Source organism: Fonsecaea monophora (genome assembly GCF_001642475.1).
Source record: "Fonsecaea monophora strain CBS 269.37 chromosome Unknown Scaff103, whole genome shotgun sequence".
In the NCBI taxonomy this organism is placed as follows: Eukaryota; Fungi; Ascomycota; class Eurotiomycetes; order Chaetothyriales; family Herpotrichiellaceae; genus Fonsecaea; species Fonsecaea monophora.
In genome coordinates this window covers 44990-58331 of record NW_019174034.1, presented here as the reverse complement: position 1 = coordinate 58331, position 13342 = coordinate 44990, and the positions used below count along the sequence as shown (strand labels likewise).

At 50.5% G+C, this 13342-nt stretch overlaps 5 protein-coding genes across 5 annotated transcripts; 3 read left to right on the top strand and 2 right to left on the bottom strand.

The window, feature by feature from the left end:
- Positions 1–2563: 2563 nt before the first annotated feature.
- On the bottom strand, positions 2564–4252 carry AYO21_09833 (hypothetical protein; the record flags this gene model as incomplete). Its single annotated transcript, XM_022659762.1, has 1 exon — positions 2564–4252. The coding sequence occupies one exon, from the start codon at positions 4250–4252 to the stop codon at positions 2564–2566; it is 1689 nt and encodes a 562-aa protein (XP_022507925.1).
- Positions 4253–4548: 296 nt separating this feature from the next.
- On the bottom strand, positions 4549–5625 carry AYO21_09832 (alkylated DNA repair protein AlkB; the record flags this gene model as incomplete). The annotated part of the gene is made up of 2 exons (XM_022659761.1): positions 4549–5282; positions 5337–5625. 2 exons carry the CDS (start codon positions 5623–5625, stop codon positions 4549–4551), a joined length of 1023 nt encoding a protein of 340 aa, XP_022507924.1.
- Positions 5626–6442: 817 nt separating this feature from the next.
- On the top strand, positions 6443–9621 carry AYO21_09831 (hypothetical protein; the record flags this gene model as incomplete). The annotated part of the gene is made up of 2 exons (XM_022659760.1): positions 6443–6502; positions 6556–9621. The coding sequence occupies 2 exons, from the start codon at positions 6443–6445 to the stop codon at positions 9619–9621; spliced, it is 3126 nt and encodes a 1041-aa protein (XP_022507923.1).
- A 727-nt stretch (positions 9622–10348) lies between these two features.
- AYO21_09830 (hypothetical protein) lies at positions 10349–11755 on the top strand (the record flags this gene model as incomplete). Its single annotated transcript, XM_022659759.1, has 1 exon — positions 10349–11755. The coding sequence occupies one exon, from the start codon at positions 10349–10351 to the stop codon at positions 11753–11755; it is 1407 nt and encodes a 468-aa protein (XP_022507922.1).
- Positions 11756–12100: 345 nt separating this feature from the next.
- Positions 12101–12874, top strand: AYO21_09829 (hypothetical protein; the record flags this gene model as incomplete). Its single annotated transcript, XM_022659758.1, has 1 exon — positions 12101–12874. One exon carries the CDS (start codon positions 12101–12103, stop codon positions 12872–12874), a length of 774 nt encoding a protein of 257 aa, XP_022507921.1.
- Positions 12875–13342: the final 468 nt, after the last annotated feature.

The window sequence follows — 13342 nt, the reverse complement described above, 5'->3', positions numbered from 1 at the left end:
GTCGCGGCGACAGAGGAGGTGACGCGATGCTCGGCAAAGGACCCCAACTCAACGGGAAAACAAACGTTTGCGGCGCCGTGGAATCAATCTTGGATAAGTGTGTAGGGGTGTATTGCTGGGGAAACAATGAGGGATCCTGTATCAGGAATGCAATGTCAACCAGCTGTGTAGTGTAGGTGAAGCTTCGGGTTTCTTTTGTGCAATGGGAGGTTGTCAAAGGTTGATGGAATGCTACCAAGAATGTTGAGCACTCCAAGGCCTACATGTAGTTATCCGCAAGCGCGAGGACCAGCCTCGCCGCCGTTCTGGACTCATTATACGATGGCTGGGTATTGCATATGGGTGGTTGGCTACTGTTGACGTGGCAGGATAGGTGGTCTAGACACGACGAGGCTGGCACTGAGCTAATGCGTTAGCGGATTGGGGAATGGCGAGGCTGGCGCTTTAGCCTTGCATATGTGGATACTTTAGTCACGTGACATCTGAGATATCCAATCAATGCCAGAGAAATTCCTTGGCAGCCTGGGTATTCACGTGTAGGGTATCTATTTGCGGTAAAGTAAAGTGGGGCGTCGTCATCCAAGACAAACTTGCGCCTCAGACGGCCAATCGTTTAGATTTCTGATTGACTGAGTCACCTCAAATTGATAGCGAGGCTGAAGGGAGACTGAGACATGTATGACATGTAGTGGATGAGTAGGCTTCTTTAAACTCCTAGTGGCGTGCCTTCGGAGAGGACCACCCATAGGTTACTCAATTAAGACTCCTGCTTAACTGGTGGAAGCCGTCTCAAAGATTCTAAAATACGATCAGTGATCTTAGTAGAAAGTGCTTCCTCGTATGTATCAGATGCCTGGGTGCGCAGCCTGTCCCTGCGTCTTCCGGCCTTGTCAACATTTCTAAAGATTGGTGACAACTGGAGAACCTTTAATTCAACCTTCTACATGATCAATGTGTCGAGGACTGCATATCTAACTGTTCCTATGTTGATATTGAAGAACCATCTCCCTTTAAAGACACCAAAGAAATTCAGAATGCAGTCTAATTCTAGGACCACCTTGCATCTATACAGTGTAGTGTACATTATGCAGCCTATCAAGACTTGGACCTTTCAGCAACCCTTTAAGTCGTAGATCCAATGCATCAGAGCGAACCCTGCTGGCCGATCCATATGTTCGAACAGGGATTTCTATTGCGAGTGGTATGCTGTCTGGCTGTTCCTGACAAAGTGAGGCAGGTTTCCCGTCATCATCGATCGTTCGTCTCGGGTGTTCTTTTCTGATGTGCCTAAACTTGCGCCCGTACAAGCATATTCTTTGTCTTACAACTAGTGAGAACTTCGTTTTCATTGTCCTGTTCCCCAGGGATCCATCGCGGTCACAACGCTATTCCGAACCTATCTCGGTCTCATTGTTCTGCGTTATGACAAAGAACGATCTGATGCTGCGGGTGTCCAGATGTCCCTCTAGTAAGTACCATCTTCTACATCACCGTCCAATACAGCAGGATTTCGAGACTCGCTCCTCCGTTTTGCAATAAATCCACCGAGTACTCAGTGATTGAGCAGGTGGACACAATGCCTAGTCCCAGATTGGATACGTCCTGTCACAACCTCGAATCGGATAAGGGAGTGCGGTCACCCAGGGCGCCAACATATAGACCAGATTCTCCGTCTACCGGCTCAGTGCCACCTTTCGACCCCGCCCAGTACTTTGTCCATCATGACCCTGACGATGACGACCGACAGTCTGTTTCTCTTCTTCTTCTTCCTCCTCCACCACAAAACGAGCCGCTACCATGGGTCTGGATATGCCACCTGTGCCATTCACGATATCCTCTTGGCGTAACACGCCGATGCCTGGTTGATGGACACTACTACTGTTCAGGCCAGACAGATCGGCCCAGTCTGAGGAAAATGAAAAGGCCTCGGGCGTGTTCCTCTGAGTTCGACTATGCGGCCTGGAAGGCTTGGGGAACATGGCGCCGGGCAGTTCTCAGAACCCTCAAGAGTGAGGTGGTCGCAAGAGGCTGCGAATGCTGTGACTTCCCGAGCCAGTGTCGGTATCCCATCAACTCACACCCTCTTGGGAGTGCAGAATTTAAACTTGTGTTTCCCAATGAGACTATCAGCTGCCCGCTACTGAAGTCGGATCCAAAGCCTTCTGGCTCTAAAGCCTCAGGTGGGGAAAGATCGAAGGCTAACGAGAACGTCGACTTCGATCAGATCCTCGAAAATATTTACAGCGACGCAATGTCACGGATACCGGAGCCACAAACACCGGCAGACACCAAACAGAAAAAAAAAAAACTGTCTAAGGGCAAGAAGAAACGTTCAGGCAAAGCGCCCACCCCTTTGCTGGACGACGAGCTGTCCGAAGAAGAGAGCAGATTGCGGGAACTGATCGGACCGGACTTGTGGGCATGCTTGGAAGACATTGGGCTGGACAACGTCCCAGCCGAGTGAAGCATTGTGCTCCGACTCTGTGTATCACAAGAAGAACCTGTACAAATATTGAATCGAGTTGTCTGTCGTCCTTCCTCTCGCTAGCGGTGTGTCCCCCATTTATTTCCCGACCAAACTGCCCACATATTCTGCAATTGCCAACATCTTCTCTTCTGTGAACCTGCGCCCGACGATCTGCACACTGACGTGGGCTCCATCGAACAAGTCGGCATCATAAGTTTCGAAAACCTCCTTGTCCTGCTCGTTGATGGGCGTGTATCCATCCGCATACTTGTCAATGTTTTTATCCGCAATGGTCACAGGTACGACAACGCTTGTATAGTCAAGCCCATTGACAAACACACTGTATCCGTAATACTTGTATAATGTGGGTCTGGCAGCCGGGTATGGCGCAAGAGGACAAATGAACGCATCCACAGGTCGACCGGTCGATGTCAACTGAGTGGTACTATTCCAATAATCCATGTATTGTTTCTGGTATTTCCGTTTCTCAACATTGTTAGCGGCGATCTGTGAGGCAGTCATTTCCGGCTTCGGTCCGTCACCAAAACTCATCTTGATTTGAGGAGACATAGGCTCGCCAGAAAGTGCAAAGGCATCGTGCACATCCTTTCCACCATCGTATCCCCATGTCTTGAACGTTATATCTAGTATAGTTTTGTGTGACGGTGGCTTCCACTCGATGATTTGGTGTCCTGCCTTGCTGAGAGCGTCTGCGAGCATCGACACCGCTCGACTTACCGGCGGCTGAGGGTTCACAATGCCGTCCGTTGTTAGTACTCCAAAGCTCAGTCGATTTCCCTGTGAAGTAGATTTAACAATATCATGGATTGCTTGCTCTTGGGCATCACGCCACGGCATGTCGATAGTCAATGGATCGTAAAGCCAGGGATTTTCGGATAGGATAGCTTTTGTGAGCAGTCGAGCGGAACGAGCGGTAGTGGCGAGAGGGCCGACAACGGAGAGAACAGTGTTCTGTCCATCCATGCTGTTTGCCATTCCTTCGTATGGCAGCCTTCCGAATGAGGGACGAATGCCGTAAAGCCCATTGAACGCCGCAGGAATGCGGATGGAACCCCCAATGTCGGTACCAAATCCAGCTGGCGATCCCCTCAAAGAAATCAGCGCTCCTTCACCCCCAGAGCTTCCACCCGAACAGAGATAGCGATTCTTCGGGTTCCAAGTATAGCCAATGATGTTGTTGATGGTCTCCCCACTCATCAGAGTGTGCGGTACGCTGGTCTTGCAGTACAGCACTGCACCGAGAGCTCTGAGCTCTCTCACCATTTCACTTTCATACTGGCCCTTGCGAGGGTCATTGGCGTTGCCTTCAAAAGTCCCGATCCAGCCAACATATCCCATCGTAGTTTCGACGTTTTTAACATGGAACTGATCTTTCAGCGACACAGGAACTCCGTGAAGAGGTCCAACTGTCTTCTTGTTCTTCGCAAAGTACTCATCAAGTGCTTTGGCGGACTTCAGAGCAGCATCAAAGAAGGTCTCGTGCAGGCAATTAACCAGCTGGTGAGCTAGCGAAGCCCTGTGGCAGAATGCTTGTGTGACATCAACCGCAGTCCATGCGCCCGCTGCGACCTTTTCCGCAATGCCGACCGCGTCTGTTTCGGTGATCGTGACTTCTTTCTCAGCGAGAAATTGCTGAATGTAGGAGCCAGTCACGTCTTTCTGCTCTTCCGGGCTAGGAATCTTCTGAAGTCGCCATTTCTCTGGAATTGAGTTCAGAATGGCCTCTCTCTTTGCTTTTGCACGGGATTCCCAATCGGCAACCATGATGGCAGACACAAATGAAGCCAGACGGTATATCTGAATATCTTTGACGAGTAGAGGGTACGACTCTTCGAAAGCGTGTCGTCCTGTACCCCTCGCGAGATGGTTTGGCTATTTGAGGGGGCACCTCAAATGGTTCCTGCTTGGAGACGCACATCTCCACCTCTACCTCCAATTACTGGTGGGAACAAATTGATAATGAGGACAGACTTCTCCTGCCTGTTTAGGCATGATTCCATCACTCCGAGCGGGCAGTTTGCACCATCATCACAAGTCTTTGGCCGTCAATCGCCTGAGCGTCATTCGGTGATCTGACGGACATTGAGATTGATTCGTTTCTTACTCATCCACCCTCGCCATTGCTGGTATAGTCCATCGTGGCCCGTATCTGGCCAGTCTTGCAGCCAGGGAGGACAGGTATCCGGGAGGATCTTCGGCACGCCGTGCCAGGCATATCTGGATTCCCCAGACATGAGAATTGCATCCCCAGACCTTAACCGAATGGCTATAGCATCAGCCTTATCGTCGCCGCCAACAAGGAAGATACAGTCGCAACCAAAACTGATGCTGATGAGGCCGTTGTCGGATGCCTCACTAACATCTCGGTGCACACTCAAGGTGTCTCCAGGACTGTAGAAATTGACAATTGCGGCCTGGGCGTCAACGGCAGGAAATAGTCTCTTTAGAAGAGCGGCGATATCGTTGGGAAAAGGCGGCGGCTCGTTATCAGGATAAATTTTGTTCGTCCAGTCATACTGACCTCCCAATGTGACCCAGCGCAATTTGGTTCCGAGCATCTGCGCCATGGTCATTGGTCTGTGAGTCGAAGAATCCTTCGGGGAGATAACATTATCGAGACGTGCAGCGAAGAATGAAGATAAAGATGAAGTACCTGCGTTTCGCAGGTAGGTGATATGGTGGTGGTAGTTGAGATTGGTCTTGTGCACGGGATTAGAGAGATCACGATGAAGGAGCCTGTCTAGCAAGGCAACTTGGAGTCGAGGAGGCAAGAGGGAAGGAAACACTTTGAGACCTACCTCAAGTTAGCTTGTGTCGTGACATCGCAAGCAACAGAGCGAGCACGAACCAGGCAGTCCGTTCACCTCAAAGGCTATTCGTGGTGGTAAAGTAGCGTCTTCAGCCCCCGTGGCTGCAATGTCTGCGGCATTATCGAGAAAATCCGTGGTCAAAATCTCCATATCGGCCTGTCCAAGAACTTCAGACCCCGGTAAAGCTGAGACTCTATTGACATCTGGCTCTCGTGGGTTAATGATGTGCTGATCAGCTTCAACTTCAAGTGCAGACCGTTTCCGCCATAATTTGAAAAGCTCTCGCATATGTTCGGGAGGTCTAGCGTGGGCGTCGTACATTGGCATTGCAGAAGTCCCTGTCGACGCGCAGTCGGTTGTCTGGCCTCGTGTTTGAACAGACCAAAAACAAAGGGAAGAGCAAAATTATAGAGATGAATATATATCATGAGAATATCGGAATATCTGGCGCGGCTAAAGGCAATATGAGGGAAGATGCCAAGATTCGATATTTTCAGTGTACCAGCTCAGCTACGATTACGTTCTCTCTCCCCCCTTCTACCTATCCCTCTTTCCCTTGTTCTATTCTCGAGGCTTGTTATGCGATTTTGACAACTCTGGGCAATCATGGTCAAATCGTGGGCCAGTGAAAAGTGGGCGGTCATGGTCTACCCGTGAGGATGCGTGAAATATTGATTTCTAGGATACTGAGGGTGAAGGATATCAAGCTTGGATATCGAACTGGACAGACTACAGCGATGGCTAACTCTATTGTTTACTCTTCTGTCTTGGGAGTTAAGCGTATCGTCTCTAGTAGGGACCAAATCAGTTCCATTGACAGCTTGAGCCCAGGAGAAAGTAGAGTCGAGGAGATAAAATATACTATTCCAGAGTTTTTGTCGTTCTCGCGGACGATGGACGAGATGCCGGATGAATGTCGGGCCGTGATTGATGTCATCTTCTCAGGCGACTCGCCGCACCCACCGTAAACAAACCAATCCATAATTTCCAAAGGCAATCATGTACAACTTGAATCCTCTTCTCTTTGGAGAGATCACTTCAATTTATCCTTATCTCACTATGTGGTCACATTGATATGGCCTGTATCTCATCTCGGGGTCGGTCGTCCGGGTAGCCTAACAAGCAGCCGAAGCTTGTCTAAAGTATGGCCGCAGATGGCCAAGATTTCGACAGAAATACATTCAATCTGAATCCCAGAGCCAGCGTACGTCTAGACAAGCCACCGTGGGAATGTGCTACTGATATCATACATGTTAGCTTCGTCAATCTTCCTATATCGATCCCGCCACGGGCAAACGGCTAAGCAAAACATTTACCCTCCATAACTTCGACCGTCCCGATGTCTTTAACCACGCCGTGGACGACACCACTCCTTTACTGGGACAAATCGAAGAAATAAGCCCAGGTTGTCCCGGACCCTATCATGGCTCGTGGGCGTCAAAGAGCTTGGAATGGGCGGGTCGGGCCAAACAGTTCATGCTGTCGGACACTGGGAAGGGGATCTTCAAATGCGCACTGGCATACTTCTTGGGCAGTCTGGCCACATTTGTTCCCCGGTTGAGCCTCTTGTTCGGGAGACAGAACTCGAAACACATGGTAGCCACTATTACGGTGTACTTTCACCCAGCGAGATCCCTTGGGAGTATGCTGGATGCTCTTCTGCTGGCCACGTCCGCATTCCTCTACGTGGCCGTCGTGTCGCTCCTCAGCATGACCGTCGCCGCTTTCTTTTCAGATACTGTTCATCTTATTGAGCTTGGACACGCTATTGTTCTGGTTGTCTTTGTTGGAGGCGGTCTTGGATTTGTCGGATGGATCAAGCTGAGGAGGAATGATCCCCTGGTGAACATAGCATGCTCCCTTGCATCTCTGAGCCTGGTCACCATCCTCACGAAAGAAGGCGCCATTCAGGCCGGTGACTACTCGACAAAGTCTATCGCGCAAATCCTCAAGATGATCGTCGCTGGTGTGATAGCCACTATGCTTGTTTCCTTCTTGATTTTCCCCATATCAGCCAGACACAAGTTGAGGAAAAACCTCCTGCAGGTGACTGATACACATGCGGACATGCTTGCCTTGATTACGAGCAGCTTTCTATCTGGCGATGAGGCAGAACTGGAAGATAGCGTCTTTCAGAGCATTAGTGATCAGCACAAAAAGCTTTCCTCTACCATTCCACAAAATTTGAAAGAAGCAAGATACGAACATTACTTGTTGGGCACCGAGAGACAAGCTCTGATTGAGGGTAGGCTGGCGCAATGTCTCCAGCGGATTTCGCAGAGCATTGGCGGCCTTCGGAGTGCTGCAGCCATGCAGTTTGTCGTGACCAAGCAGCCGGCCTTTAGTTCCGCGCAATTCGCAGCAGAGAATACTCTTACACCACATTGGATGGATTCAATGGAGAGTTCCAAAGTCACCATGGGCGAGCGAGAATGGTTTAATTACTCTGCACCATCCTCGCCTATCCAAGGGTTGGGCAGGCCGCTTACTGGATCGCTGTCAGGTCCAACTCCCCTGCCATTTCGATCACCGGCGCAAATATTCGAGCTTTTCATCGAAAACCTTGGGCCTTCCATGAGATCTTTGGCTTTCACTTTGAAAGAAATCCTGGATGACTGCCCCTTTGATGCCTCTAAGCGATACATCGTTTCCACCAACCCCAAATTCAAAATGAGTCTTGATCGAGCATTGGGGTTGTACAAGCAGTCTCGGCAAGATGCAATCCTGGCTGTATATAGTCAGAAGGACATGTTTCGATCTCGACCAATGCCTGTTCAAGCTGACTGGGAGGATGCCGCTGCTTGCTGTGGCCACTTTTCATTCTCCTTGGTGGAAGTGGCTGAATCCGTGAAAGAATATTTGAACATCCTCGACGAGCTCCAGCTCGAGGTTGACGAGCACCCTTTCGGGAAGACGTGGAATTGGCTGAAGTTTTGGCGCTCACCATACACCCAGACAGAACTGGCTGGACTCGACCCTGATTTTGCAAAACTGGCCAAAAGTTCGGATGAATTTGAAGTCAAGGTTAGCGACAAGCAGCTCAATGTATCTCCACAGCATAATGTCCCCCAGTGGCCTGATCAACCTCGCCTCAAACAAATATTTTTCCGCTACCTCTACGCTGCAGCATCTTTTTTTCGACGTGACGATATCAGGTTTGCAATTAAGGTCGGCCTAGGCGCTCTTCTGTACGCACTTCCAAGTTTCCTCTCCTCGACACGCCCACTGTACCAGCACTGGCGAGGGGAGTGGGGCTTGGTCTCTTACATGCTTGTGTGCAGCATGACAATCGGAGCGTCCAACACGACGGGTTACTCCCGGGTGCTCGGAACCTGTCTTGGAGCTGTTCTCGCAATAGCCGCCTGGGAAATATCGCACGACAATCCCTTCATCCTGTGTCTTTTTGGGGTCTGCATGGCGTACTGGACCGCGTATATCATCATTGGAAAAGGCAAAGGCCCGATGGGACGATTCATCATGTTGACATACAACCTCAGTGCTTTGTACGCGTACAGTCTCGCTGGTCGTGACAACGATGATGATGATGGAGACGAAGAGGATGCCGCAAAGAATCCCCTGATCCTTGCAATCGCCGGACATCGGGTGGTTGCCGTAATTTCTGGCTGCATATGGGGATTGATCATTACACGCGCTGTCTGGCCTATATCGGCTCGGCAAAAGCTGAAAGATGGCCTTGCACTACTGTGGCTACGCATGGGTCTAATCTGGAAGAGAGATCCACTGGCCACGCTGACCGAAGGTATCCCTCCAGATCGCTACATGAACCTGCGGGAGGAGTTGTATCTGCAAAGATTTCTAGCTAAGCTCCGAGGCCTGGCAGAGGCATCCAAAAGCGAGTTTGAGCTCCGACGGCCGTTCCCGCATGCGACCTATGGCCGGATTCTCAACAGTACTGAGCAGATGCTGGGTTCATTCCACGCCATGAACGAGGTGATCCTAAAAGATCTGAACACCTCCCCAGGAGAGGAGGCACTCTTGAAAGCCACAGCCAAGGAACGAGCGCAGCTGTGCCGGAGGATCAGTCACTTGTTCAGCGTTCTCGCGAGTTCGATGAAGTTGGAATATTCAATCACGAGTGACGCGTTGCCCAGCATTGACAATACACGGGACAGGCTCCTGGCAAAGATTTTCGAGTATAGACAGGCTGACGCACACGAACAAAGGACCAAAGATGAGGACTATAGCCTTTTGTACACGTATGCACTAGTCACGGGCCAGCTGGGCCTCGGGATAGAGGACGTGCTGAAAGAGGTGGAAAACCTGTTCGGTGTCCTTGATGAAGAGGCATTGCGACTTCAATAGCCACAAGAGGTTGAACTGCAGTTTTGGAAACGGGTTCATCAACTATATATATTCAACACTGCGTGAACACGATTGACGCAGCGTCTTTTGTAAACTGAAGAAAATTCCATTTTAGAAGGCTGGGCTGTGGTCAATGGCTGGTCGTGTACTCGTAGCTGTGTACCGAGTACGCGCGTCTTGCTCGTAGAATATCCATACACTGTACTGGTATACTACCGTACCTAGTATTCATGGATAGTGTGGGGAAAATACTGATACTGATGCGGCACCAAGTTACTGCAAAGGTGAATGGATAGCTCACCGTAGTCCCTCCAAGCACATAGCGACCCAGTAATAATGATCCACTGCAAACGGAGGTTCGGGATCGTCGACGTACCTAAACCGCGAGCCCCACGGGGCGCACAGCCTCCAGGCTGCGGCGCCTAACAAGCCGGAGTCACGTTGAGGACGTGACCTCGTGTGCTTTGCCCTGACGAAGCGTGGCTGTGTCTTTGATATTCGCAAGAGGGCGCAAACAATCGGACTCGGTTGCGCCTGTGAGTGTCGTCCTCGACTTCAAATCTATACCGAGTAGTCAACCACAAAGTCTTACAATACTGTAGAGTCGTCTCGAGTATCAGCGTGTCTGTTTTACCACAAGACACCCTCGTCACTGGCACCACAAGGGCACCACGACAGACAAGTTCAGGAACGCCATGCTGGATGAGAATCTGCCGAGTACGTGTGCATGTCTGTCCCTCCAGCATCCTCATTGCTAACAGTTGCAGCATTTGTCCTCAAACCGTCCAAAGACAAACCGAAGCAATTGTCCACATTTCTCTTTTCCCAGCATGGAGCTGATTATGAGCCTTTCTACACGGTACGACATCTAGACCCAGACAACCATGCTTCGAGAAACCGATATGCGGCAGCACTTTACGATGCCTTTAGTCCCGAAGTCCTCTATGCCGAAGTCCTTCTCATCCCAGAATGGACCCAACCTCCTCCTCTATCCGAACAAGCCAGGTTGAATGGGGCGATCCCACCCCCTCCTGAACCCATCCTCCCCTCCGAGTTCGTAATACAGCTCTACAATCCAGATCAACAGATAGTAGTGAGGCACAAGGCTGCGAGCTTCAACAGATCCGCATCGTGGGAATTCGAGATGCCACAACAGACCTTTCGGCCCCCATCTGGGTCTGCGCTTGATCGCACGCAATACGACCCGGCTGCTTCAGAGGTTACACCCAAAATTGTTTTCAAGTGGAAGAAAGACAGCAAGTTTTCAAAGGATCTGGCATGTTTCATGTCTGGGAAGAGTACGGATATAGAAGGAAAGGCCAAACACAGAGACCCAGATATCACTGTGTCGATATTCAAGGCTTTGAAAGAGTTGACCCTGTATGAGCCAAATCTGCAGAGGGTAGATATCGAGGATCTCAAAGGTTTCGAGGTGGTCCTCCTGCTTGGAGCTGTGGTGATCCGTGATGTGTATTTTGGTTCTTTGAAGGAGACCTTTAATCTCAATGTGAACAAGAAATCCAACCCGGCTAGTCCAAGTACCGGCCCTGCAATTCTGCAAACAGATGCCAGACATCAGCCAGTCTCGCCCACCCACGAACCGCGAGTGCCACCCACAGATCCACGGACACAGTGGGAGATTGAAGCCGAGTCTGCTCGATTGCGGAGGCAAGCGCTAGAGGAAGAGAGACAAAGACGGCGCAGAGAGGAGGAGGAGGAGCGCTTGACTAGGCAACTCTTGGAGAGAGAAGAAAAGGAACAACGGCGAAGAAAGCAGGCGGAAATCCAACAGGAGACTGAGCGGCTCAAGCAAATGTATGGGCGGGAAGATGCGTCTGCTCGTCCAGATCTTCCTCCTCGAGATCCACGACAACACAGGCACCACTCCGAAGCCGGACAATCAGCCTATCTCGAGACACACCAAGGACAACATCCCGTTACTCCATATGTTAATGCCTGGGGGGGATACTCATCAGGTCCTTACATGTCAGGAGCTGCTTCACAATCAAGTTTTCTCGCACCTGCGCCTGCGTTGCAACCACAGATCAAACCAAAATCGAGCATTTTCAATTTCCGGCGCCGGAGCGATCAAGATACAAACAAGTTGCAAAGAAAGCGAAGTGCCGTGTTTTAAAACATCGAGCTTCCTCTTTGGGCTACCACAGTCCCTGGCACACGGAATGTCATCGGTGATCACCCCGGTTGAACCCCATGTCATCACCTCTCAGAAATTTCCAGTGGTGCTGCCATTTCTATCTGCCTCTAGAGCTGATTTCCATCTGCATGCGACATTGCTTGCAGTCTTGCACCCGAGAATATGTCTACTTCCTTAGGTAAAAGAATCGTCTTCACCGGGGGCTCCGGGAAAGCCGGACGTCACTGCATTCCGTACTTGTTGAACAAAGGACACCAGGTTCTGAACTTGGATCTGGTGGATTTCCCAAAAGACCATATCCCTCCAGGAAAGAATGTATACACAATGAAGACAGATCTGACCGATGGCGGTCAAGTGTTCAACGCACTGTCCTCGCTGTTTTCGATGAGCGAGTTTGGTCTGCCGAAACACCCTGGGCCTCCCGACGCTGTCATCCACTTTGCAGCGTATGCCCGAAACATGATCGTGCCAGACAGCGAGACTTTTCGGGGTAATGTCATGAGCACATACAATGTGATCGAGGCTGCGTGCAAGTTGGGTGTGAAGAAGATTGTCATTGCCAGCAGCGAGACCACCTATGGTGTTTGCTTCACGCAAGGGGACGATGACTACCATTCTTTCCCTCTTGAGGAGGATACGTACGATCGCAATCCAGAGGATACGTACGCCTGCAGCAAATTGACCGGAGAGCGTATCGCTCGGACTTTTGCCCGACGGTTCAATATCGATATTTACGCCTTGGTGATCGGCAACGTGATTGAGCCACACGAATACGAGAGCAATTTTCCCCGACACGTGGGAAAACCAGAGACAAGAAAAAGAAATGCTTGGAGCTATATCGATGCTCGGGACCTTGGTCAAATTTGTGACTTGTGCGTTGCAAAGAGCGGGCTCGGGTTCCAGGTGTTTAATGCCACCAACGACACTATTACAACGACAGTGCCGACAGAGGAGTTTTTGAAAAAGCACTGTCCCAATACACCCATTACGCGGAAGATGGGCAAGTGGGAGGCGCCCCTCTCCAACAAGAAAATCCGAGAGGTTTTGGGATTCAAAGATGTCCACGATTGGAGGAAGTACTACACTCACAAAGAGTAGAACAGTCAGAACAATCCAGATCTATCAAGTTGACAGCACGACTGAAGTGCGCTAAACCTTTGGGTTCCTAATGCTCCAATCAATATGAGCATCTCCAACGTCCGTGCCCCCCTTGTCCAGCTGAACCATGTGAAGAGAGCCTATGAACGGCGCCCTCACCCAAGTAGAGCTGAACGCACGACTAGGACGAGTGTGCAACAAGCAAAGGGGTGGTTTGTCTTCAATCTCCTACCTAGGTAAACGCGTGTCCGATCTCAGTGACTCCATCTATAAACAATACACAGAGCTTAGATGAAGTGCCCGATCGTCAATCCAAGCATATTCTAGCTTTGCCTCGTGTGGCGGTGATGTGGGTTTCCCGACTGAGGGTCGTGGCCGCTCCCTACCGCTCGCTAGGTACGCACCCACGGCACCTAGGCGAGCCCTAATTAATTTCTGTGACGATTTCCAAGCTTGTCGGAGTTCGGG